The following is a 27989-nucleotide window of genomic DNA, read 5'->3' on the forward strand; positions in this document are numbered from 1 at the left end:
CAGAAATGAAAGCTGGTGGACAAATGAAATGACCATCTTGACCGCTTTTCACTTTGAGTGATGCAGCTAATTAGTTCCACATATATCGAGGTGGTTTCTCATAAAAGCTGTGTTTCTGCCTTGCAGGTTAAAATCGCATATATTAACTTCCTGAATCACTGCTATGTGGATACTGAAGTTGAAATGAAGGAGATCTACACCAGCAATCACATGTGGAAATTGTTTGAGAATTTCCTTGTAGACATCTGCAGGGTAAGGAGTTTCTGGAACTCAGGAGACAGAATTAGAGGGAGAGAGAAAGGGACAGAGGAAAGGGAGAGAGAGAAAGTCTTGTCTGTCTCATGGAGGAAATAGTTACATCATTTCTGCTCTGTTTCATGAGAAAGCATTTATGGCACTTCTCTATTCTTATCTCATTTCTTCTACACTTTTCTTAGCTGAAAACCGATTTTACTTACCAAGCTTCAGGGAAAACAGTTTCTAGTTTTCATTTCACCTTTTATGGATTTATTTGTGAATAATAAGCTGGGACATACTGAAATAAAATTTATAAGGGTTTTTTCCTTCATAGTATATCTGTGCTCAGAGGACACATCCCAGAACTCAAGCATTTTATCTGTTATGTTCTGATTTTGAGGACTTTACAAAGTACAGCACCTCTGGCTGTTGCTTCCCTAACTCAGAGCCCAGGTGATCTCCAAGACATTGACTTGATTTTGCACTGGCTTCAGTATTTTATTTTTCAACTACTGAACTACTTAACAAGATTACATGGGATTAATATGAGTCTCATAGTGATATATTGGAGAGTGATGTAGGTAACAGGATTCTTCAGAGAATAATCATGAGATACATTCCAATTTCAGAAATATTGTGATTTGGAATAAGAAAAAGTATACTGAGGAATCTTAGAATGTGGGTTTTTTTTTTTAATTTAACTATACAATTACTATTAAGAGGGAATAATTTGTTTTCCAAAAAAGGACTTAATTTCCTTATAATCTATGATTATATTTAATAGCATGAACTTAAATTTCCTTGTAATTGATGATTATTTAATAGCACTCTAGTATTGGTTTCACAGACATAAGTATTTTGAATCTCAAATATCGCCTAGTTTTTTAATCTCACTTATCTGATATTTAAGGCAGGGAATTGGAGGCCTTTTTTATTTCTTAACAGGACTGTGTGAAGTTTTCTCTAAACGTAAATATGGCCACTTTTGTGGATGACCCAGCTCTAATATAAACCACTGTGTTCTGCTCTTATAGCACAGAAGCAACCATGATAATACACAACAAACGTGTGTGACTTAAGCCACTGGTACTTTGTTAATCCATCAATTAAATTGCTCAGAAATGCTGCATAACATTATTAATTTCATCTCATGACTACATTCTGAAACCTCTCACTATTAAAGTTAGAACATGGTAGTCTGCTAATAAAAGTTAATTTTTGTTCCTTCATTTTTTAGCGTAAGCAATTTTATGTCTCAAATTATAGAACTAATAAATTTGGTAATAAAATGTATTCTCTGACCATGTAAGTGGCTAATCATACTCTAACCATCAAAATTAAACAGAGGACAGCTGAAATTTAAGATGTTTTTCTTATTTCAAAATGTAGTGTTCAGTTATACACCATGGAGCACTGTTTTGAACAGAGTATTTCAGTAAAACTTCTATTGAATGGAAGAGTGTTTGGGAACTGGAGAGTGTCAGACCTGACAGACCTTTATAGAGAGAGTTGGACTGTGGCTTACCGTAGTAGAATGGCATTCCAGCTCACTTCCTGTGAAAATTGAAGCTCTGTGGTTACCATACCTCTTGGTCCTCTTCAGGATTTTAGGCTGCTTGATACCTGTAGGAAGTTGTAAGCAATGGCTTTGTTAGTCCCTGATCAATCTCAATATTCTGCGATTCTACAGTAGGATATCTGGGCTGATTCTACATCTCTTTATTCACTATACAGAATTTATTTTTGTTAACATTTTCTCTTATAGAGATAAATACTAATTAGGCCTTTACCTTTCATTTATTAAGGATTTTTAAGGTTAATTAGGAAGAACTATGGATTTCTTAATGTTTGGCACAGGTTTAGGTGTAATATTTAAAGTGATCCTTTGTCTTCTAGGCCTGTAACAACACAAGTGACAGGAAACATGCAGACTCAATTTTGGAGAAATACGTCACTGAAATTGTGATGAGTATTGTCACCACCTTCTTCAGCTCTCCCTTCTCAGATCAGAGTACTACCCTGCAGGTAAGAAGCACACCCGGGCTGTCCCGCGTGAGTCACTTGGACGTGTTTTTTGCTGTGTACTTGGTCATTGAAAGCCAGCTAGGAGAGCTCTTTGGTTAGGCAGGCTAGACTTGTTTCTTCTGTAATACAAACTGAAAACTATTTTGACAGTGTCCATGATTTCATAGACTGTGAAACAGTATTACAAAACCAAAATGTCAGAGAACATCAATTAGAAAAATTGGAAAACCATTAAACACGTGCTTGTGGTTTGGTTTTCTATTTTGACTGCTACTTTTTTGAGACAGGATCTCACTGTGCAGTTCAGGCTGGTTTTGAACTCACTTCATAGCTCAGGCTGGCCTCGACCTTACAGCAGTCTCTCCTGCCTCAGCCTTAATACTGTGTAACTCTACTTTTCTGTGAATACAAAGTATACTTTTTCTTTTTTAAAGGGAGGCTTTCAAATTTGTGAACCTTTGTCAACAAATACTTGTTTTTCTTTTTTAATGTAAGCAAAACAAGCCTTTCATACTTTTGTTCTCTTGTGAAATTCATATCTTCCTCCCTAGCTACTTCTTCCTTTTCTATGTCCTGCCTACATTTATGTAGGACTGAAATGGGGAGCTTAGGTTTAGCTACAGTGTGTTTAACTAATTATTTAAGCACAAGATAAACAAAAATTGCATATTTTTGTTAATTTTTGTAAGATAATGTAACAGGAAATATAACAGTGGCAATCTGATCAAACTTGTTCAATAATTTTTTTGTGTATGGTGTATCTTAAAACCTTCCACACTTGCCTGAACAGTGCTCGGGATAGTCATTGTGTATGCAAACACGCTCCCCAAGTGATGCTCAGGGCGAACTATTAATTAGTTAAAAGTGCCAGTGGAATGTCCAAGACTCAGCTGGAAATTTGAAATCGTAGGAGAAAGAATAGAAGTTTGGAAGCTGTAGAGTAAGCCATTAAGGTTAAAATTCTTATTTCACTCTTTGTCAGCTTTGTGAAGGTCTTTGAACTTTAAAACCTCTTGTCTTACATGTCACACAAGGATATACTGTAATATCAGCCTTGCAGATTATGGTGAGAGTTAGAGATACTATTTATGAAACATCTGTCATAATGCCTGGCACATAGTAGGTGATTCATAAGTGGTAGCATGTACTATTCCTTGCTTGCCTATAAGCTACAGGAAGACAAACTTATGCCTGGAAGCATAGCTGTTTCCTACATTGCTCCACACCTTGTTCCTGCCATTATGACTGGCACCTACTTCTGTTAATGTTTTTGAGTGAGGAAATCTATGAGATCCAATAGAGTGGCAGAGACCAAAGATATGCATTGACTTACTGCAGTGTTAGTCAAGAAAACAAAGTAGTCGACTAGGTGGGAACTGGAAAGACACAGATGATGAAGGACAGGAGGTGGAAGAGGCCAGAGAAAGATCAAGGAGATATCATGCAAGCAGAGTGAGATTCAGGGCCAGTGGGGACCTCTGGACCGAAGAAAGGGGAGACTTTTAGAAAGAAGTTGGTTGATAGTTGCCTTAGTTAGTTTCATGTTACTACAATGAAATACCTGAGGAAACTAATCTTTTGGGGGTTTTGTTTTGTTTTGTTTTGGTACTGGGGATCAAACTCTCAAATCTCACCAAGGCAACTAATTTTGAAAGAAAAAAAGGTATATTTCACTCACAGTATTGGAGGTTCAAAGGCGTGATGCCTGCCATTGGCTCAGTTCTGGTGAAGGCAACAGTGGTGGAATGCCTATTAGAGCAAAGTGAACTAAACCAGAGCAGAGAGAGGGAAGAGGGAGGATTGACTTGGGGGTGTAGAAAGGCAGAAAAAAAATAAACAATCCCACATCCCTTTGTGGGAACAGCCCACAGACCTGAGAACTCTCACAAGGCCTCACCTCTCAAAGATTTCATTTCCCAAGAGTGCCAGCATGTGGACCAAACCTTCCATGGCAGTGAATCCCCAGGGACACTCAGCTGATTAAATGGTACCCAAACCAGAGCAGCAGTCATGTCCTTTGTGCTAAAGGTCACGTCTGCTGACCCATATGTATGGTTAGGAGACTCGTTCTTATTCCATATCTGTTTATTCATCTGCTATATACCCAGGTGTCAGATGTGAGTAGAACCTGATGTGGAATAAATACTCATCTTACTGAGTTAATTTGATCAAAAGACACTTTTCCCTAAGATGTAGGCTGTTGGGTTCTCATTGTATACCCAACACTTACGATAATACCACCGCCTACTTCAGAGGACCGTGGTGAGGACTAAGTGTGCTGTGTCTGGAAGTGCTCAGGTGTGTGGGAAGTGTTCAGGGTCTCTGGCTCCCGACAGCCTTGGAGTTAACTCAGGAGCTGAGAGGCAGGCCCAAAACTCAGGAACCAGTACTACATTTCTTGGTCAATTTCTCAGGCTCTCATTGTTCCTGTGGTAACACAGTTTATTCTCTCAAGTGGCTTCAAGGGATAGGACACAGAAGAAAGCAATGAGATTATGGTTCCTAGAAGAACTTAGTGGAAAGAGAATGAATTATTGGCATCAAAGAGCCCTACAGTCAATTCAGTGCTCTGCTATCAATTCTTAATTCTTTTGTATACTTACTTTTATCCTTTGTGAGTCTTTATTTTTCATTCATGTCATGAAGGTAACTCCTGTGTCACACAGTTGTTACTGAGCAACAAATGAAGTCCTATGATGTGTCTGACAACAGTGTGCACTTAATAAAAGGAAGTTGTCTGAACAATATTTGTGGAAGAATCTTTTAATGTTTTATTAATCATTTATATTTTCTTATCATAGAGTTTCTTTTTTTACCCTAGTACCTTTCACTGTTTTTCTTTCATCTGAGAAATCTCTTTAGAGTTTTCAATACTATTTTCTTTGCTATATTAAACTTTTGTTTTCAGGGGCTAAGTGAGTCATCTCCAAATCAAAGACCACTGGAGCAGTGTACCATATATAATCGGTGTACCTTTCAGGTTCAAAACTACCCGTTGGATTGAAACCAAAGTTAGAATTTTTATTGCATTCATAAAGACAGTGTCACATTGATTAAGTACAGGAGATATATGAGTTCTGTTAAAGTAAGTACAAATTTACACCTTCATGGATAGAAACAAATTCTCTCACATAGTCAACTTCTAAGTATTCTTCCATAGTAAATGAATATTTATAAAGACTGCCCATCAGAACTCTTTTGGGTTTGTATCATTGAAGACATTCCTCAAAGCAAAGAATAAGTAACAATCTAATATCAGTTTGTATTGATGGATTAAAAATATGGATTCTACTCAAAGGACATAATATCTGGGAAAAATTCTGGAGTTAATTTGCCTCAATTCATTTACCTTTTGTGACATTAAAACTAAGAGAGGTCAAGCAATTTGCCTCAAGCCATACAGTTAGTTGGCAAATGGACAAGAATACTGGTCCTGGGACTTTGACTCCACTGCTGACTTTTATGCTCAAACTTAGATAATACCAAGTTTGAGTATTGCCTTAAATGCCTCTGCGTTTTTTTTCTTTGGTAGGTGCTCTTAGCTTTCTGTCAGTATGATGAGGTGCTTGAGTTAATATTAACTTAGAAGAAGAAAGGTTGATTTTTGACTCGTAGTGTTAGAGCTTCCAGTCTGTGACAGATCAGCCCTACGGCTCTGGGATTGAGGGGAGGCAGCACATCATGGGAGGAGACTGTGAAACAGCAGAACCATTCACCAGTGGAGTAAGAGAGCAAAGAGGAGGCCAGGCTCCCACAGTGTTCTTAAAGGTCAAGTCCCTAATGTCCTAAGGACATCCCACTAGGTACTCTCTATTAAAAGTTTCACCACCTCTCAAAAGTGCCACCCTGGGACCAAGCATTTAATTCATAGTCTTTTGGGGGACATTCAGTAGCAAACACCTCTGGAATCCAGCCCCTTACCACGCACCCTATCCTACTCTTGCCTCTGGGTCTATTAACTTACGTTTCAAAACAGTATCTATTTCTATTTCTGATTGGGTTATTAGCAACCTACAAAGGAAAGTTCACTTACTTTACCCCTCTCAAACTCTTTCTTGCAGACTCGCCAACCTGTCTTTGTGCAACTGCTGCAAGGCGTGTTTAGAGTTTACCACTGCAACTGGCTCATGCCAAGCCAGAAAGCCTCAGTGGAGAGCTGCATCCGGGTGCTCTCTGATGTAGGTAAGATACTGAGTCAGTCTGGATTTAATGTGAGGAGTAGTATTGCCTACCATTATGGCTGGCTTGGTTTTTCTGAGTTTACACAGACTATAGGTTGCAAAGCCAGGACCAGGACCATGACCTTGATTCCTCAACCTCTTTTACCAGCACACCAGCATATCCACAGTGAGAGCAAGTTCCAAAGAAAGGCAGTTATTGAAAAACAAGAATCCATCATTAAATGTTAGGCAGTTCTTGGCAGATCAGAGTGCAAACAAGTTATTCAGACCCTTGGAAGTCAGTCCCTCATTCAGAATGCTAATATGTTTAATCCAGCAAATACTTTTGCCCAAATGGAAACTTTGTTTCTTGTAAAATGCCTGTCAGATCCCTTTTCCAAAGTTGCACATTGCTCCTTCTGCCTCTGTATAGTAAGTGGTACCCTGTCCCCTCTTGCAGCCGCCCCATATCTCCTCCTCTGAGACAGCTCAGAAGAGGAGTTATAAAAGTACTTCTCCCTTCACCCTGACTTTATCAGACCCTGTTCCTTACTTCTGGGATACAGCGTACTCAGTTGATTCATACATGCAATATTTACTGGTCACATCAGAACAATCAGCATTTCTCTGTGCTAGTAACCTTGAGCTCCTCTTAAGATTTGTCTAAGACACTGTACATAATAAGTTATGAACTATACTTATCTTAGAGTGCTGTAGAACATAGTACTTAGTCCTTCTGTCTCACTCCACTGTGGTCTGCCTTATCCAAGTTCCCTCTAACCCTCTACCTCTCTACCCTAGCCAACTTCTAGTGGCCACTTTTCTATTCTCTGCTTCTGTAAGGTTAGCTTAGCAACAGACTCTATTACTTTACTCATCCCCCGTTCTTTATAAGCTCTGTACAGAGAGATAAACCTCCTGCCTTGAATGGAGAAGAAAATCATTTGCCTGACATAGCTCCTTAGATTCTGGCATGGGGGACCAGAGATGAAGACAGGTGTGGTTCTTAGCACTGTTTAGTGGCTGTTCATCAAGAGTAGCTAGTGTTTATTGTTTATTAAGACCTTTTGCCTGATTTCAGTGGTCCCTGCCTGATTTGTTTACTATCATATATTAGGCACAGGCATCTTTTTCTTATGTACGTGGCAGTGGTAGCAGTGTTTCACAGGAACAGAATGTGCTTTTGAAGGCGTATAGACCCTTGATGGCGAACCTATGGCACAACAGACTGTTTATATCATTGAAAGTTTTAAAACGTTGGCCATCACTTTTCTAGACACTCCAGAGTGAGGATCCCCAGATAACCCTTTCCTTTCCTCTGTTGTAACCTTATGTCATACAGTGTACTTGTTGAGGATAAAGGAAATATATGAGTGAGACCCTCCCCCAGAAATTACCTGGTTGAAATTTGAGCATACTTCTAACCTTATTAACTGATCAGAAAGGTGAGACAGGTCAGTAGTTCTGGCAGGGAGAAGAAGTACCAGGAGACTTGATTGCAAAATGGCTTGAACTGAGGAACTCAGCCTTGAGTCCTTTGGGAATCATTCCTGCCTAGAACTGCACCAGTGCTGGCCCAGGATAATTTGAGGCAGAGAACCCAGGCACAGAGTTTCTAGCTGAGATGAGTGTATGCCACGTATCGGGCTTTTTAATTTTTATATTATTTGTTCTCTTTCAAATTTTCCATTTTCTGTATTAAACTGTTAGATTATTTACTGGATCATGGTTTTCCCCCTAAGTTGTGTATTTTCTCATTAGGATTTAAATGATTAGTTTCCCTGTTTGTCTGTAGGATGATGGTGTTTTTTGTCTCGTTTTTGTTTTTGTTTTCATTTTTGTTTTCTTGATGAGATCCTAGATGTAGAGCACTGTGTTTTGAAGCCCTAATGAGAGGAAATAATTGTTTAGGTTTTTTGAAGTCTTCTCACATACAAACAAGGATTATAAGTCTTAGCTTTTTTTGTGTAAACACTGAGCTACATCCTCAGCCCATTTTATTTTTTTTATTTTGAGACAAGATTTTATTGTTTCTCAGGCTGAACTTTGGATCCTCCTGCTTCAGCCTCCTAGAATGCTGATAATACACGTTTGTGCCACCAGCCTGTGTTGGCTTTCTTTTTTAAATAAATATTTTGTTTGGGAATAGTTATAGATTTACAGGAAGGTTGCAGTGATCATACAGATAATTCTTACATAGCCATATGCAATTCTCCCCACCATCAACGTCTTACACAAGGAGGGTACATTTATCAAAGCAAAGTAATTAAATTCCAGACTTGATTTAGATATCACCAGTTTTTGCACTGGCGTCCTTTGTGAGTGCCAGGATGCAGTTCTGTCTACCACATTACACTCTGTTCTTGTCTATTTCCAGTCTCTTCTGGTGTATGATAGTTTGCAGTTTTTCTTTCTTTCTCATGACCTTGTCTGTCTTGATGGTACTTATCAGGTATCCTGTACAGCAGTGATGGTGAGCCTTGTAGAGACAAGTGCCCACACTGCAACCAAAAACGCACTTAAGGCAAAGTGCCAGTGCTCCCATTAAACCTGAATACTAAGGAGTAGTTTGGTAACAAGTCATACATTAACATTTTTTGTTAGAAAAACGTCACTACCACTGTCATTGTGTCCTCTGTCGTGACTTTGACTTGATGTTTTTCATATGATTAGATAGATTAAAGTTTGCCTTTTTTTAAACAAAGAAAAGAAGAACTGTTTATAAAAAACAGTTTGCATTGTTGTGAATGGTATCACGGAGTGTGTTTGGGTGAAATCAGCATTTTGTCGATCGTTGTATAGAACAACAAACTTGAAAGAGAACTTTCAGAAACACAGTTCATTGCCCAGATGAGTTCTCTGTCTTAATAAATCATAATATATGTAGCCATATCAGCATCTCTAAGAGGTTATTCATTGAGGAAACATGTTGAGCTGTCACTTTGACTTGCCCAAAGTATGACATAATTGCATTCCCATGGGCTTCAGAGCTACTTCCTCCAGAATTTCTGTTAGGAAACCATAACCTAAATGGTGATGAAGTTAAATTGACCTCCTCAGTCTTTACACTCAAACTGTGTAAGCTGGCATGTTATCAACATGGAAAAATCTGCCTGATGGGTGACAGGTACTTAAGTCCATCCCTAAGGCATCTCTCACAGAAGTTGTAACCTCACAAGTCAAATGTCTCCTGTGTAGCCAAGAGCCGAGCTATCGCCATTCCTGTGGACCTGGACAGCCAAGTCAACAACCTCTTTCTGAAGTCCCACAACATTGTGCAGAAAACAGCCATGAACTGGCGGCTGTCAGCTCGCAATGCTGCTCGCAGGGACTCTGTTCTAGCAGCTTCCAGAGACTACCGGAATATCATCGAGAGATTGCAGGTAACGCCTGGTGCTGGGAGAAGTAATGCTTAAGCTGGTTTCCACACATAGCCAGAGACATCTGTGCTTGGCCAGAGAGAGAGAGAAGTCAGTGAGGTGAATGAGTAGGTACATATTCTAATAGATATGGGAACCAGAAGTACGAAACTCCTTAGACAAAAGTTCCTGACAAGTCACGGCCTCATAAGGTTAGTCATAGACCTATAGATTGTGCGCAGTGGGTACTCTGCCCTTACTTGGAGAGGCTATCTAAGTATTATAAAGAGAATGCTTAGAATAAGAGCATACAGATCCATTTTCCCTTCACTTGGGGATATGTAGGCTCTGGAATCACGTCTAGTGATCACTCAAAGAAGAATTTCATATCAGAATGACCCAGATGAAATTCAGAGTATTACTGAAGTCCAGCTAGAATATACTGTGTTTACTTATCACCAACAGGAAAATTACTCCTCTGTTGTCGAAGGGTGAACTCAGGTCACCACTTGGGTTCATTTTCTGTGTCTCTGCTAAGAGGTGTTACCATCTTGGGAAAGTTACTTAACTTCTCTGTGCTTCATCCTTCTTTCATTCCTTTTTATTTCTTCTTTTTTTTTGTAACAGAAATTGAACTGGGCCTCACACTTGCCAGGCAGGTGCTGTGCCACTGAGCTAAATCCCCAGCCCCTCAGCCTTCTCACTTATAGAATAGGATGATATAACACCTACTTCATGAGGTTCATGTAAGCATTAAGAGAGTTGATAACATGTTCATTATCTGTACCTTGTGAAACAAATCACAATAGCTACTTTGTTTTCTTTACCTATTCCAAAGGTGGTCTCAGCTGAGCAAAGTTTGGTGGAGTCTTTCATGAGGTCACAGTTAGATGATGGCTATGGTTGGACTCATGCTGAACCTGTTTGAGAATGGGTGATTGTCATCTGGAATTCTTGATTAAAACTTCTGCATAGAACTTTCTTCTGTGGTTTAAGCTTTCTTGTAACACAGCAGCTGGGGCCTAAGATGAGCATTTCTAGGGAGGGCCAGAGAAAGCTATATCTCTTTGTGACCTGGCTTTCAGAGGTCATACTACATCAGTTCTGCTCTACTCTACTGGCAAGGCAGTCTCAGAAGTCTGCTTAATTTCAGGGGAACCAAAAACATACCCCTGTTCAAGGGGAGGGAAATCATTGTTGGCACATTGTAAGAAGCATATGTAAGAGAAGCTGTAATGTGGTGGCCGTCATAGGAAAAAATCAATGCCCAAGAAGCCTGTAGAACAGTGCCTAGCAAGTCATGAACACAACTCAGAGCAGCTGTTGTAATTACTATTATGATCTTTTCTGCTGTGACTATCATAATAACTATTACTGGATAAAGCAACTGAGTCTCTAAAATAGCATGTGTGAAGACCATTACAATGAAAAGAATATGTGCTTACAAAGACCACAAGGGGGTCAGTATGGCTGGAGCCCTTGTTGCTAAGGAAATTGACAGGTTTTCATGGGACAAGTTAAGAATTTCATTCTTTGTTGTGGTAGAATCATTTCTTAAGCAAAGGTACCTTGATCCCTAATGGAACACTTCCTGACTTCTCCGTGCTTTTATGAAGGGGAGACATAAGATAGACTTGTAATTCTGAATACACAGTATTTTCTTGCTTGTTCAATCTACATAAATTATATGCACATAGACCAATTTCTTTGTCTTTTCTCAGATGTATTATGTATATTCATAATATGTATAATGTTTGTTACAAAGACTTGGTCAGAGGCTCATTCTGTACTTACTTATAGTCTGATTTCCTGCTGTGAGATTGCCTTCTGCAGTTGAGTTGTCATAATATGAGAACATTCACTTGAAAACTGACCGCTTAAATAATTAATCCCCATTTAGATGCCACTTAACATTAGCATCTTTCCCTTTCTGTTGCTTCTCCATTTTTGTTGGTCTTTCCTTGATTGCTGAATGTCATACATTTGACATACAGTACGAATCGCAGTGTCAAGTTCAGACTTTACAAAAGATGCAAGATGTCATGAAATGCATAAATGTGCTTTTAAATTACTACTTAAGTCCTGTGTAAATACTGTAGATAAAGATGTATGGGAGATAGGACCAGTAACTAATCAAACAGAGAAAATTCAAAAGATTACCTGAGCATTTTGCAGAAATGTTCCTCGTTTTACTGTTGTGACAGTCATATGACTGCTAGGTAAACTTACGTAACAATCTGTTATTTTAGTGAAAAATTGCACCCCTAAAAGAACACAGTTATTTGATTCATTCATTTGTTCTTTATATGCACTAAGCATTATTGAGCAATTACAAGGATCACCTAATTGTGTTAAAAATAAGGTAAAAGTATCTTCAGGTGGTTTAATTTTAGTTTCTAATAAGAGCTTTTTTAACCCCAGTTTGGTTCCCAGTCGAAGTAAATGCAGTATAAATCACTTTTCCCAAACCCTTCTGTGTAACAGGTCATGCTGTGTTCTGCCCCCGTCTTAGCATGCTTCTAGTTAAGTTCTGAGTTAGCAAATCATAGAACAAGCTTTAGCATCTTTTGAAGATAATTTCACATCTGTTTTCTATCATTTGCCTTTAAATGGTGTTTGTTGTGTTGGTTTTGCTGCTCTTTCAACTTTTCTCTGTTTTCCTTTCCTACAGCTATGTGTTTTGCATTTGAAGACCATCATGCTATCAGGGTACATGTATTTTAGCATGTTGATACAGCATGTTCATTCATTTGTGTTTTCATGTTTATATGACTGTTATGTAAATAATTCATGCCCATTTGTGATTAAGATAACACTGACAAGTATCACCGTAGAGAAAAATATTAGAATTATCTGTAATCGTACTACACAGAGATAACTAGTAACAATGTTGTAACAGTATTTGGTGTATATGCTTTAGATATGGATATTGTTTATAAAAATAGCACCATAAGGTCCATACTGTCGTTTGACCATTTTTTACCCTCATATCATAGACATCTTTCAATGTTGTCAAATGTATTTCTTGCATCATATTTTAAAATATGTAGAATTATCCCTGAGTAGCATAAAACCAACTGAGAAGTAGTGGGGATGTTGTTTACTTGTTTGTACTTTGTTTTCTGCATTTGGAGATAGTGCTTCAGGTCACCATTAGGCAACATCTAATAGTTTGAAACAAAATGCCCGGCAGTGCCCAAGTTACTCTGTCTATCATGTTTTAGGGCAGAAATTAGTGTTCTCACCATTGCAGCCAGCCTCCAGCCAAGCAGTTACCAGTGCCACGTTTCCATTGCAGGACATCGTCTCTGCTCTGGAGGACCGTCTCAGGCCTTTGGTCCAGGCCGAGTTGTCTGTGCTTGTGGACGTCTTGCATAGACCTGAGCTGCTTTTCCCTGAGAACACAGATGCCAGAAAGAAATGTGAAAGTGGCGGTTTCATTTGCAAGTAAGTAGCCTCTCTCTGGAGCTGGGTCAGTGGCCAGAACCCTGATGACCATACAAAGCCTGCATCCTGGAGGAAACATTGTTCTGGTTTTAAACTTTAATGAATGTAAGGTCATGTGCTAGGTTCCTGTTATGACCTTCCTAAAGAAAGTTTGTCTGTTAAATCCTACTTAAGGACGCTTCTTGTTTTGTGAGAATTTCTCATTTTAATTGTGTGATCATTCATCTGTTTTCCATTCTGCAAGTCTTGACAGAACACCCACCATGTTCTGCTACATAAACATAGCCGTTTAGGCTTCAAAAAACTCAGACCAAAGCACGATCCTCAGTCTCTAACGGTAAGAACTTTATGTGATGGAGCATAATCCAGATGAAGTGAATGATTCCATGACTAGAACTATTTATTTGATTTTCAGGCTAAAAGCGGTTGAATAGCTTAGGGGTAGACTTTGCTCTGAGTTTTGGATTTTTCTGAAAAGACTGGATTAGGGAACACTATATGCCCAACTACCATGCTCATACGGTTTTTTGATACATTCCTGGAATATTTTCACAGCAGTCCTCAGTGGATACATACCCACACTTGATGTGTGGGCTTCTGTGTGGTTTTCCCCAATGTCCCCATTGTAGTGTGGAGCCTCAGCTGCTCTGGGAGCCTATTGCTGCTTCTTACCAGTAGGTGTCGCTCTTAAGACACAGTTGCTGGCTGGCCCTTCCCAAGACGAATGCCTGGAAGCGCATTTAACTTGGGAACCCTTAGTAAATGTTTGTTCTTTGACTGGTCAAAATAAGTTGCTTATGAAGTGTTTCTAATTGAAAGATTGTTTCAGGTTTGTAATCTGTGGTTTTCCCCTCATTCAGGTTAATAAAACATACTAAGCAGCTGCTGGAGGAGAATGAAGAGAAACTTTGCATTAAAGTCCTACAGACACTCAGGGAAATGATGACCAAAGATAGAGGCTATGGAGAAAAGGTACTACATTTTATTTTTATATTAAAATGTTGCTTCTAAATTGAAGAAGTGAGGGTGTTTAGAACTTCAGCTTAGTGTAGGCATTACTGGCTCAACTCCCTCTACTCCAAGCTATTTATCATGTCCCTAAAGGTAGCTAAATCATATGACTGTCTCCTTAAAATCAGATCTAGTTAGCCATCTCTGACAGTCTGATCAGCACATAATGTACTGTAAGACTGTTCTTAAATTCCTACCAAGAAGTAAATGCCTCTTGCATATCAGAGTTTGGATTTCTGAATTCAGGGCTCCAGCAAGGCATACCTGTGGGTTTACTTGTTTTTTTCTGATGAGATCTTGCACAATTGTTTCAGTGCATCAAGAAACTCCCTCCAGTTCTAACTGGAAGTAAGGGAGGCACACACCTCACTGTTCCTGACTGAGATTGTGAAATGGAGGTCCCTGACACCTGATGCTTAGTGTATGCAGTAAGCAAGGAAACTCTGAGATCGGTCCCAGTGCCTCTGTGGGGGGCAGCAGGGCAAGAGCAAGTCCAGTGGCTGCCTCTCGCCCCCAAGAAAGAATCATAAGCATGAGTTTCTGTTTCACTAGTTTTCATTTGAAGGTAGCATTATTCACTAGTTGTCTGCTAACTGCTATCAGAAACTATATATGAATAGACACAGCAATCTCATTGACCTGTTAAAACATCTAGTAACTCAGTTTTAAATTCTGGGAAGAAGCCTTAAATTTAAATCACAGCTTTCCTTGTCAGAATGGATGGTGACAGCCAGATCATCACAAATATAAAGTGTGCAGGTGCCTTGCTATCTAACCTACAAAATACCTTTATGATATTAGAGCAGCTTAACATGTGAGAGGTTTTGGATAAGAAAACAGTATATAATCCTTACGGACGATTCACTGCTCCATTGTCCCAAAATCAGAAGGCTTTTAAATGTTGCTCTAAATATTTAAAATATATAAATTCATAAATAACAAAAAGAAATTAGAAAATAATTTCTATACTTCCGTGGGTATTTTGTGGAGGAAATCTGCTAAGCTCGAGCTTATGAATGTAAGTAATAGAAGAAGCAAAGGGTCCCGGTTCAGGTGAGAAATGCTGAGATGGCTTGTTCTTACAGACAGATTCATAGGAACCTAGATTGGTCTTGCCCTAATGAAAAGGAAAAGAATGAAAAGAGAGGCCAAAAGCAGCCCAAGTAGATAGAAGATAGTAGATGGGAAAATTAAGATTGATGCAAGACAGATAGAAAGAGATAATATGGAAAAGTAAGATCTAGAAGTAGTTCTTGAGCCTTGGCTCAATCACTTTTCAGTTGGTGAAGAAATTAGTCATAAGCAAACAGAGAGGCTGGGAGAAAGATGGTATTTCTTTTTAAACTGGTTGGGACTGTCATCCTGCTCATGAAAATAAAATACTGACAGACAAGGATGGGAAATGCCGCAAATCAGAGAAGGCATCCCAGAAACCCATGTTTGGTAAGCCCCAGATCTGCGGCACGTACTTGAAACTTCTTGGCCCAGCTGTGACTGTTGTAAGTGGTAACTAGCCATTCACACTACGGGAAGTTTTGAAAAGGGGTGGAGGGCACTAAAGTATTTGTGTTTCCCTGTCTGATAGTTGGTATTAACTTTTCCACAAAGGCTCTTTAAAAATATGTCAAGTGGTTTACTACCTTTCTATGTCTAACTAGAGCCTGATGCCCAGGGCAGGCCAACTTTTTTAAAGGGTGGACGTGACCTAGAGCCAAAGAACTAACCTTTATCAAGCATACCAGTTGGCTTTAGTTGAAAACTACATGAGGTTTTCTTTGCCCTGGGTACTGAAACCTGGTACTCTCCTGCCAGCTCAGTTTCCTATCACTTGCTTTTTATGTGGACTTGTCCCATGACTGGCCCCTTTCTGTGGGTGTCTAGAACTATGCTGCTTCCCTGCCTCTCCTGAGTCTTCATAGCAATAGGATTGGGTCTGGAAGGAGCCTCTAGCACCACCTGGTATAGCCTGCCCCATCCCCGCCCATGAGGAGGCTGGACTGAGAGCTAAATTGACTCTAGTCATGTGGAATATCTACAGTGGGTTCAGAACAAAAACCTGGTTTTCCCACATCTTAGGGTGGTGCTCTTTGCACTGGGGATCCACAAGATAGAGACCAAGTTCCTGGTCTTTTTCTAAGTGATCATCCTACAGGGGATGAGATTTAGGTGTCTTTCCTGCTCTCTAGTTTATCATTCAACTTTAGGATGCAATCGAGATGACTAATGAGAAAGGAAATAGAAACCATTTTTTATTACTCCCCTCAAAAATGTCGTACACTTAATGTAAGTCTACTTGCCTAAAACCAAACAAAACAAAACAGCCTCAAGCTGTCACTCATTAACAGACTAAAATACACCAGAATTGCTGTGAGATTAACATACACAATTTAATGGTTCTGTATACTCACTAGTTTCTTATAGTGTATCTTTCATAACAGTGATAATGTTTATTGACCTCTTGATATGCACCAACTACTACACTAACTGTATCCCCTATCTTATCTCTAATCAGTCTCAGAGATAGATGCCATTTTTATTAACTACTTTGAAACACAAAGGAGACAGCACTCAAAGGTTTAGAAACTAGATTGGGATCACACTGGTAATAACAAGGGAACCAGAAATTCGAACCCAGCACACTGGCTTCAGAGGCCAGCTCTTCACTACTGCATTTTAAGTGAACAGATTGGCCCCGTTGAGTGTCTTGAAGCCACCTGCAGAGTTAATGTGTAGGTTTTCATTATGTTACACATGTATGTAAATGACAGGGATCACTGGCCCAAGACCACTAAATGTCCCAGAACTTCTATCTAAGCTTCAGCTGAATTCTGATTTCTCATCCAGATGAAAAGTCTCCAGCCTCAATGATTCTAATCTTCCCAAAGCTATCCAAAACCTACAGTTCTGATCAGATCCCATAGGAGGAGTCAGATTAGTGAGTAGTAAGTCCACTTGTCTGTTTCCAGTGCTTCAAGTTCCTGTTCAGAAACTGTCACAGATACTCAAGTCAGTGGCTGGCTGAAGAAGATTCCCACAAGATTTGAATTCTGATGACTATTTTAATCTGTTTTTCTGTTTCTATAATAAAATACCCAAGGCAGCTACTTTATAAAGAAAAAGATGTTTCTAGCTCCCAGTTTTGGAGGCTGAAAGTTCAACAATGGGCAGCCCCATGGATTTGGCCTCTCATCAGGGTCTCATGGTGAATGGCAGCATGGTGGGAGCTTTCATGGGATCAAGAGATCGCATTCTGAGGTGGGATTCAAGGAGGGGCTCAGGGGTCAGGCTCGCTCTTTGAAGAACTAACTCAAGGGCCCACAAGAACAAGATTCATTGTTCTTAACATGGATTCCCAGTGACTAGGTCCTGCCATATTCATGCATCACCGGTCTGAGGTCCATCGCTTCAACACATAAACCTTGGGGGACACTCAGACCATAGCAATCAGCAATGCATATTCTCTCAGGGTGGTAAATGTAAAAGGAGGAAACATTAAAAATTATGAAGAAAATAATGGTAAAATACACTTTTGTGTGATGGTTGTAGCATCTTTTTGTCCTGGCTATTAAAAATGAATAAACTTTAAGCCGCCATTAACCTGTAATCCCACCACTTGGGAAGCTGAGCCAGGAGAATTGCAAGTGCAAGACCAGCCTACGCTACTGTATACAGGGAGACCCTTCGCCCCCACCAAGAAACAATAAACTTTAAAACTATTCAGTATTTTATTAACACTCTAGGTGTGCACTGCCTGTTAAAAACTCTGCATTTAGTATGCAAGTGAAACTGTGTCCATGTTTAAGGGGACCAAAAACAAAAAGCCCCAAACCTCCCATAATTAAATATCTCTAAAATGTAACTTGAATGTCTCTACAACTCATAGAAAATCTCCAAACCCCTTGTCCCCAGTTGAAAAGGGAGATAGTTATTTTATGTATTGGCCACTATGCAGTTTATTGTATGTTTATTAAGCTGCTGTTGACGTATGTTATTAGTCAGTTTTGGAAAGATATTCAGAGGCCAGGACTTAATGTGAAAAGATAATCCAGAATTTATGTAAAATTCTGTTTTCCCTTTTGAACAGTAGCAGCTGTCTCAATGCTAGTGTGTATAAAACCTCAGGTAATTCTAAGGTTTTCATTTTATGCAAAGTGTTCTTCATTAATTACTAACGCTTCTTTGTTTTATGTGAATGAAGTACATACTAGCATTTTTAGCTACTGTTTCTAACAGCCATTTCAATCTGCGGAGTATACTAATACTGATGAAACATAGTAAAAATCACTTGAGTATCATTCATCTATCTTTAAACAGGCATAACTGCAATGATTCTCTGGTGTGTTTTATTTCCACTGAACTTGATGTGAATAAGTGCTGTGTTACTAATATCACTAAGTCTGCACTAATCATCCCAGGAGAGAGTTATCTCTTTCAGTCATTAGTGATCTTACTACCTTGGGAAGTCAGTGCTAGTTCTCAGTGAGCCCAATTGCAGTTTGAGCTCCTGAGCCCCATTTAAATCATAACATGAATTAAAGAAAGGATTTCGTTCTGAACTGAGCTAATCTTACTCTAGTTTTTTTAATTCAAAGGGAAAAAACAAAACAGTAAAACAGTAGATATAATACATAATTTCAAAAAAATAAACAGTAAGAAATCACTAGTTAATAAATTACATATTGTCCTCTTAGAAATAGTTGTTTAAGTTACAAAAGTAAATCATAAAAAGTGGATATTCAAACATTGAGACTGTAAACAGATCTGTTCAGTGACCCAACAAAAACTTAGTAATGTGGTTGTCAATCCTATACACTTAAACATATATGCAGTTATATCTTTAAGAGCACTTTCTTTTCCTCTCTTTTTTTACAATAGCAATTATACATTTAGGGTTATGTTACTCCTACATTTCTTATTACTTTTTACACTAGAGACACAATGTGATATTTATATGATTCTTATTTATTTCACTAATGAGGATAGTCTCAAGTTGTCTCCATATGCCTATGAAAGCCTCAAGATGATCCTTTTTATAGCGGAGTAATATTCCATTGTATAAAAATACCACATCTTTTTCTAGGTTTTTGCTCTATTCTTTCCTACCCTCTTCTGAAAGCAGAGCAGAACAAAGCAAAATGAAACAAAAAATTGCTTGGGGAATTTGCCCTTGCTCCAGCTAGATTAAGGTTCTCATGTCTATAAGCGAGCGTGAGGCTAAGTGACTGTGAGGCGTGATGCCTGGCATGGGAGTGAAGCATGGCAGTATCTTGTCCATTTGTTCCGGAGCAGATGTCACTGTGATCTGTGGCAGTGTCCACATAGCCAAAATCACTTAAAATGGTCACCGTCCGATAGGACTTTAAGGTAACAAGCCATAGGAATACATTTGTCTTTCCTTTTCCTAACATATCTTTCTTTTTCTCCCCCTTTTTTCTTTTCCAGCAAATTTCCATTGATGAATTGGATAATGCTGAGGTCCTAATTTTATTGTTTTTTGTTTTGAGTGTCCATGATAGTGTTTCCATGACACCCTTCCAGTGAACCCTGTCCTCTGGTCTCTACAGCGTCTAGTATCTGAGTTTGTGTAATGTGCCTTCTGGAAGTGAGTGGAGTCTGTCCTGTCTCTGTTAGTGTTTCCCATGAGCTTGTTTGACATTCATCCTTGGAAATTCCATCTGGATCTAGATAAAGATTTTCTAAACTGTGATAAGTTTTCAATCATTCACTGTCTAGAATCTCAACTGAATTTGTAGTTGATGATAGATATTAACTTATTTCTTAACTCAGGTTTGATATTACCATAAATTGCTTTTCTATATGTATGTAAAACATCTGACACAGAGAGAATGATTACATTGACATAGTTTGAAGGTGATAAAAAAAGAAAAAATAAAGCCAGTACTCTCTTGGGGTGTGTGTGTGTGTGTGTGTGTGTGTGTGTGTGTGTGTGTGTGTGTTGAGAAATATTCAGTATGAGGGTATAAAGATTTTAAAATGCATTTTGAATTCTAAAGTACTTTTTTGGGACTTTACACCCTAACATTAGGAATATACTGTGTGGCTTCTAGGAAAAGTTATGTGTAAATCCAGAAGTTGAGATGTCATCCAGTGGCAAATTACTGGTACTCACTCAGAATTACCCTGGAGACCCACAAACTACTGGCCTTCTTGTTTGGGATATCAGAGCCTCTTATATCTTCTATTTTATATATTTTTTCAGCATTCCTTGTCATATTGTTAGGCAGTGATACATGGTAGTTAAATGGTTTTAGAAAAATTAATTTGAGGTCTTAACCTATATAATGAAGAGGATTTAATTAGATAGCAAACCAAGCATGTCAGAATAGAATTTTATATGGCTGTTTAGAATCATTTTTCTAGTCTACTTTAGAAATGTGTTCTTTCTTTTTTGTAGAACAGTTAACTTATTTTGGATGGGAACATATTGTCTACTATACTGTCTATTTCAATGAATGCACCATAACTTCAGAGACACTGAGAAAAGGGTTCAGATATACCCAAGGAGAGTTGGAACCACAGATGTAAAATTGAAAGCCACAGGCGTGGTTATGAATGTGGTCCAGTTGCCTCTGAAATGAAGTTCAGAGAGATTAAATGGGTGGTCTTAGCCCACAGAGTAGAGGAATCACCACAGTCGAATCACTAGCACATGGCAGCCTCAACTTCTTACTGGGCTGCACAGTACATTCCATATGCACAGTCTTCCTTGCATTAACAGATGTGAGTAAGTCAGGAGGCCACACCCTCTGGGAGGAGTAGAAGGCCAGAAAAACAAAGAGGGTATGGGACTTTAATTAATTGCTTTAACTAAAGTGCTTTTTTTTTTCTGTTTACTGGTTATCTTTGATCCTTCTAGGTTATTTGTATGCTTCAGAAACATACTTTGCTGAATTTGTATGTCGGGACCCTTCAATATTCTTGTTCCTGCCTACAGTTGTAAAAGCTTCACTGATTTTTCCCTCTGCATTATTGAGGTTGAGCTTCTATTCGCTTAAGTACAAATTAAGTAAGGAAAGGAAAACCTTTCTGATCACATTCTGTAGAGTTATTAATATACTGTTTTGCACCATAGTAATCAGTTGATGTGTTTGCTTACTCAAGATACAACTTGGTTTTCCTGGCTGGGAGTTTATTGCTTGCTTATGGAAAGATTCCACAGTTGGAGCAGGTGTGTTTATAATTATAGTCTAGGAAATAGAATACTGTCTGTTTATAAAAGAAGAATGTTCTGGCAGGCACTTGGATTCTTTGAAAATTCCCTGAGGAAGCAACTGTGAATCTCTTCTGCGTGTTACCCATGGCAACCGTCAGAACCCTGGGACACCAACACCCTGTCCCCAGCCCCTCAGGCTATTGCATCTGGCCTTCCAAGCAGAGATGACTTCTTCATCGATGCAGTTCTGGAAACTACCACAGCTCCTGTGGTTCCCCCCCCCCCACCAAATCTTGTGGGCTATGCTTCTGCAGAGGTTTAATGAGAGCTCATGCTGGCCCCGGAGCCAGGCATCTTCACACCTCAGTTGCAGGCCCACATTACAAAACCTGAGCAGAGCTGGGTAAGCCCCCGAGGCAGGTCTTGTGCCGGGAACCCTTTACTGAGGAAGGCCGCTGCCCTTTGCTTATAAAGGCCAGACGGGCAGGTCAGGGGAGATGTGCAGTGAGTGACTTGGAGGAAGGCCTTGCCTCCTGCATCCCTGTCAGAGCTTTGAGAAACCGGGGTGAAATGAGGACAGAGGCATAGATTGCCTGCAGGAGACGTGCGTCTTATAGGCCCTCCCAGCTGCCTTGTGGAATAAAATTTCATCGATACCAGGCATAGGAGTGGTTTTGTTTTTGTTTCTTGGCAAGTAAAGAAGCAGAGTCCCCAAACTTACCCCCCAATTTGATCTTTTTCATTGGCAGTGTGGGAGATAGGTGGGGTGAGTAGAGAAAAGGACACTGCTTGCATTGGGGTCCCTTCAGCCTTTCTTCAATTTAAAGCTTGGCAGATCCTTTCCTCTACACATGCCTACTTCCCCAAATCAAGAAGTAGGATGTTTCCATCACTTCATGAAGTTCCCTTATCTGCCCATTCTTGGCTTTAAATTGACACCGTCTTACGGTAAAGACATTTCTGTGGCTCCTTTTTTAAGTGTTACGTTTGAGGCATAGTGCCAGGGGATTGTGTGTATTGGTTTTTCAGATAGACATAGAGTCTGCCATGCTGGAGTTTATTGTATTGATAGAGAGACAAACAGTAGGAAAAATAAATGTAAAATGACAGCTATCAGTCATGGAATGTGCTAGAGAGGAAAAGTATGTGGAATCATGCAAACATATGATCTGGGAACTTCTTACATTAATGGAACAGATAATAGCTTCTGAGGTCAGGTAGGAATAGGGGAGTAGCCTCAAAAGATGATGCATGGGTCACTTTTCCAAATTATGAAGTGTCACACCACTCAGACAGTGACTGTGATGAGATTGGCAGACTTCAGGTATGGGTGGTAAGTGGCACAGAAGTCCGCCTAACTTTGACCTGTGTGTGCTTGGGCAGGTATGATGTGTTTGAAAGTATGTATTTGTAGCTTAGTGTTTGTGTCGATTTCTATGCATTTAAGATATCAGCTCCATTGAATTACTGTCCCTTGGAGCCTCTGGGGATAGCTATCAACTTTGTCTTCCTGCTTTGCAGCAAAAAACCTAGACTGGCATTCCCATTTACCCAGGGTGGCTGCTGCCTGCTTTTACTGAGCCTTCAACTTCTCCCACCTCGCGTGACTTCTATAAGCAAAGGAAGCCACTGACAGGGAACTTGGTAAAATTCAGGGAGAAGAAAGAAAGACCGAGAACCACAAACATTACATTTCACCTTCAGGGGGCGTTCTCATGACGTCCAGCCCTGGCTGAGGTGTCCTACTTTTTTACATTGCTGTGAACTGCTGAGTTGGGCACCTGCCAACACTCAGGCGGCAGTTACATAAGAGCTGCTTTTTTTTCCTGGAATTTAGGCTCACTGCTGATGTGTGACCTTCAGCAGTAATTGCCAATAAATGCAGCAGGCTGTTTACTGTTAGACACTGGCAACCACAGAGCAAACTCAACTCAGAGCATACAGAAGCTACTGCATAGTGTGTGAAAGGCTTTTTAAAATGTTTTGGTTTGAGTTTTTTTAATGTTAAGATTATTCATAATGGTTGAAGTTGTATCATTTAATAAAATCTGAGTATGTTTTTAAAATAATGAACTAAGGTATTAAGTTCTAATGAACTTGTTCTGTAAGATATAACAGGTGATTTGTATTTAGTCTCTAAAAACAAATATAGTTAAAGAGAATTGTTTTAGTAGATGTGAAGATTTAAAATTGTACTAAATGCTAGGTAACTTCTATTTTGGTTTGATCTTCTTTAAAACTTTCTGTTCTGTTAATGAAGGGCTTTCAAAAGCTGGTGAAGGCTGGGGCCCAGCAAACTTATTTGCAAAGCCATTTGCTGTTTTTGTTTCCTTCCTCTGAGGTTATGGTGGGTAAAGAGGAACTGAAGACTGATTCAGAGGGCTGGAGATCATAAGTTCCCTTTGATGTGCTGATACCTAGATCTGTCATTAACAGTTACGTTTCTTGATTTATATTCAACTTCTGCTAGAATAGTCCATGGAGAGACTTCTACTTAAAGAGAAATTGCAGAAGCCCAGGGATTCTAGACAGATTCCTGTTGAGGGCAGCAAGAAACAAAAGGTGTTTACAGGCTGTGCTCTATAATGGCCTATTACAGACATACTTAAAAGGATGGGTGGGATGGAAAGATGCACAGGTGTTTTATAACACTCGGTGCTGCAGGGTGATGGACAGGATGCTATTTTTTAAACACTAAAATAAGAACCCTAGTCCAAGAGATTATTTTCATTCAAGAATTACAAAGTATAATTTTCTTCATTGATAGGAGAAATGAATCCTTTGATAAATTGTTAGGTACTTTATGTACTGAAAGCAAGTGTGTCGGCATCTTACATGTTCATAATCTGGTTTCTACTGAAGTATGGTAGTTAGGAGACTTTGGTTACTGGCCTCCTCCTGAAGGACACTTAGGATTCAGTGGCATGGGACTCTGTTCTTAGAATTCCTATTTCTAAGCCAGTCATTTTGACTCTTTTTCCTATTAAGTGTGATTTGTGCTCACCTAATTTGAAAACACCAGAAGACTTAAAATCGAAGAGCAAATATAAATAAGTATTTGGGGATAATATTTGGCTTCCAACTTCAAACTAGGCAGTGCCCCATCATTGTTAACCACTTGTTGGTTTGAGAGACTTCAACATGATTTGAGCTGTCAGCACTGAATGTAGTAACTGATCCTGATACTAAAGAGAGAATGCAGGATTTGTAAAGTTCAGACATGGCCACGCTCTCTACACATTTTCCCTAAACATGTTCCCTAAAAACTTCACCATTCATGGAGGGGGAAAAAATAGAAAAATAAGTTTTGATAATAAAAATATGCCTAGAAACCTAGCTCATTTATCCAGCATTATATTTTACCTTGGGTATTATATATTGAATTTTTGTAGCTATAGTTTCTCTGACTATACATAGCTTATTAATATGATTATATTTATAAAAATTATAACTTGCTGTCATAAAATCACTCTATCCTCAAACAACTGTGACAAAAATGCTCACTGAAGAAAGTGCTGGTATAGACTGTAAATAATTTTACCAACTTAAATGCCAGGTTTACCCTGGTCTTTACCATTCCTGGAAGCTATATGTACTAACAGGTTGTATTGCTTAGGGAATGTGCCTGCTGGTTTCATGAAATGAAGCTTACTGAAAATATACTGGGAGATACCCAGTATTTTAGCTGGGAAGATTCTAAAAGAGTATGTGTTCCATTAAACAGGTGAAACAGTGGGACCCCAAAGAAATGATATCCCAAAGTCATGCATGTAGCCAGGGCCAAAATGTGGATGAGCCATTGTCATATGATGCCTGTCTGTGCTCTTGGCTTCTCCCTTCTGTTTCACAAATATTTCTCATTAAAAATTGTCCTTCTCTTTAGTTTAGGTTTCTGAAGTTGCAAAGCACCCCCTACTGTCTCAAACAGCTTCACAAGATTTTCAAAGGAAAAAAAATGATAGTTAATTAATTTAAATTAAAGTTTGTTTTAAAAAGAAAACTGATTTTGAAACAAGCACAGTAGTTACTTAACGGAGGAATGTCACTGCAATGATGAAAATACATGGTAATACAAAGCTCTGTTCCTAGATTAATTGAAAAGCATAATATACTACCTATGGTAATTGCAAAAACATTCCAGATGCTTGTCTGGATGCAGATCCCAGACAATAAATGAATTAAACATAAAAGGATGTCATTTCTGGTTCCACCTTCCTTTAGCTTTGGTTTCTATTGGCAAGGGAGTAAGAAGGCATCTCTATGGATTTTTCCCCGGAAGTTCCTGCCTCTTATCCCTTGTTCTAGTCATATAAGATGAACCTAAAGGATATGTTAGTGGAAATGTTTCTGAGGAAAATGGCATAAGGTAATACGTTTTTATCCATTTGTGTCTCTGACTGCTGTAAAATACTTGAGCAGTTTCTGTCATTCTGCTTTTTAAAAAATGCCTCCTTTTTGCACTGAGGGCAGAAAGCAAGTGTGTACAATTTCAGTTCATTCGCCTAAAACACATAGTGTGTAAGAGTAGAGTTAAAATACATTCTTGGATCATGTTATTGTTTCTATAATTTTGAAAGTACGTATATCTGAGCTGTACTTCCTTTACCACTACCTGAGTCCTTTTGACTATTCTGTGCTTCCCCACCCACCCCTGATGGGAAGCTGGATGTTTTGGGAGGAAATGCTCGCCTGGAGAAGGACTTTTTTATGAAAGTCTTCTGACCAGCCTTGAGTGATCAGCCTACTGTATGCCTCATTGTCTTTGGTGACGTAGTCCCTATGTTTTTTATTTCATTTTTCCTTTCAGGAAATTAAAAAAGATAATTACTCATTATGTTGATAACAGCTTTATATGTTAGGAAGATTTTTTTTCCATCTTGGGATCAAACTACTGAAGTAGTTGCATTGAGATGGATTGAGACACCACCAGACTTAAGAGTTTGAGTCCTCCCATGCTTTCAATACCTACTCTGACAGCTGCCGTCTAGCCCCTGGAGGGGTGTGCTGCTGCTGGAGCCAAAGGTCACACAATTACAGCGTGAGAAGTTGGCTTTATTCCATGGCCCCAGATTGCACCTTGCATCAGTCAGCCATGCTACCCTTGCATGACTTAGGCCCAGGGTATCCCACACAGGGTCTGGCAGTACATTTGTCATTGGTTATCTGCTCCACGCACATGTCCTTTGGACGGATTCGTGGCACTGTCTTCACGTGGAACTGTGGACTTCTTTGCAGCCCCACCCTTTTTCAGCCACCATGCATACCATCACATTTCACTTTCATGTCCTTTGGCCATTTTATGTCTCTCCTTTGTGAATTAAAATGTTTGTAAACGAAGAGGTGTTGGAGGGGAGATGTCTATGTAGTGTGACAGGGGTGGAGCCAAAGGACTGAGTCCATGAAACCCTAGAGGGAAACACATGGGTGCAGTAGTCATCCACAACCCATCCCTTAATACTGGAAGCTCCCTTTTCCCAGAGGTGCTGGGAGGGCGAGATTCCATCCTGTAAATCTGAGACAAGACCTTCTGCTGCAGGACATGATGTAGAAAAGAGACATGGGCGAATGGACAGTGCTGCAAAAGGCACTTGTTTCAGGAAGGTGGTGCTTCGGAGCTTTTGCAAGCTGTGGCCCTTCTGGCATTCTGCTGCTTTTCTCTGTGCTGGGCCTCTGTCAGTATGCGCGGTGTCACCTTCCTCTGTTCATTAGTCCAACGTGACACCCAGCAGCAGCGGTTCTTCTTTTGAGGCCTTACCAGTCATAGTTCTTTCTTGGTTAGTGATTGGACATCCCCCCATTTTATTTTAAATGTATTTCCCCCATCTCAGGGCAGTTATTTCTTCCAGAACAATGTATTCAGTGTAATTTAAAAGAGCAAGTGTCTGATCACCTTGGTCATCGCCCCAGGTGATTCAGTGAGCACTCTTCCTCTTCGATCTTTTGTGTTTTGTCCTTGAGTGTTGGTCTCTGGACTTCTCTGTGGCCCCGCAAATACAAGTGCTGTGACTAACATGCCTCATTTTACTCCCAACTAGCTGCCACAAGCTCCGGAATCCGAGAACTCCACAGAGGTGTGTCATTCACCTATATTTGCTGTGTAAGCAAATATGGGTAATTACGTTGTTCTGATTGAGTGTCTGCATTGTTGTGATAAGATGTCTGTCCAGTGGGAGTGGGGGAGGGAGGTCTCAAGCTGGCTGGAAACTGATCATTGCTGTACTAGATGTGGCTTTTGGTGTAGAAAGGAAGTCCTCAGAAAATGGAACTTAACCAAATATCCTTCAGGTGAGGGGATGTGGCTCTTGGGAAGTCTTCAGCTGTCTAAGTCTTGAGCTGTCCACTGAGAAATTTTGGGTCACTGAGACTCATCTGCTATACAGAACTGACTTTGGCTCTTGTGCAAAGATATAAAGTTTTGAAATTCCAGATATTAATTTATAGCAGAAACTGCTAAGTAACCTGTAGTTTCACAACACACTCTTTTTTATCTTTCCTGACACCAGCTACACTCACTAAATGAGGCACTAGAATTTATTAATGTTTGTCACAGCAAGGAGAAGCTTTTAAGGGAGGCAT

At 39.5% G+C, this 27989-nt stretch overlaps 1 protein-coding gene across 1 annotated transcript in view; it reads left to right on the forward strand.

Annotated features, from left to right (window-relative positions):
• The window catches only part of Itpr1 (inositol 1,4,5-trisphosphate receptor type 1), a 329142-nt gene that overhangs the window by 193733 nt on the left and 107420 nt on the right, over nucleotides 1–27989 (forward strand). Inside the window, exons 34-41 of the mRNA XM_063260287.1 lie at nucleotides 127–252; nucleotides 2134–2262; nucleotides 6324–6444; nucleotides 9621–9805; nucleotides 13080–13228; nucleotides 14089–14200; nucleotides 19682–19714; nucleotides 27449–27484. Coding sequence (XP_063116357.1) covers nucleotides 127–252; nucleotides 2134–2262; nucleotides 6324–6444; nucleotides 9621–9805; nucleotides 13080–13228; nucleotides 14089–14200; nucleotides 19682–19714; nucleotides 27449–27484 — 891 coding nt within the window. The remainder of the gene's footprint in view (nucleotides 1–126; nucleotides 253–2133; nucleotides 2263–6323; nucleotides 6445–9620; nucleotides 9806–13079; nucleotides 13229–14088; nucleotides 14201–19681; nucleotides 19715–27448; nucleotides 27485–27989) is intronic.

The sequence above is a fragment of the Cavia porcellus genome, unplaced genomic scaffold (assembly GCF_034190915.1).
Source record: "Cavia porcellus strain 051 isolate PalLab524CR breed Dunkin Hartley unplaced genomic scaffold, mCavPor4.1 scaffold_13, whole genome shotgun sequence".
NCBI classification, from domain to species: Eukaryota; Metazoa; Chordata; class Mammalia; order Rodentia; family Caviidae; genus Cavia; species Cavia porcellus.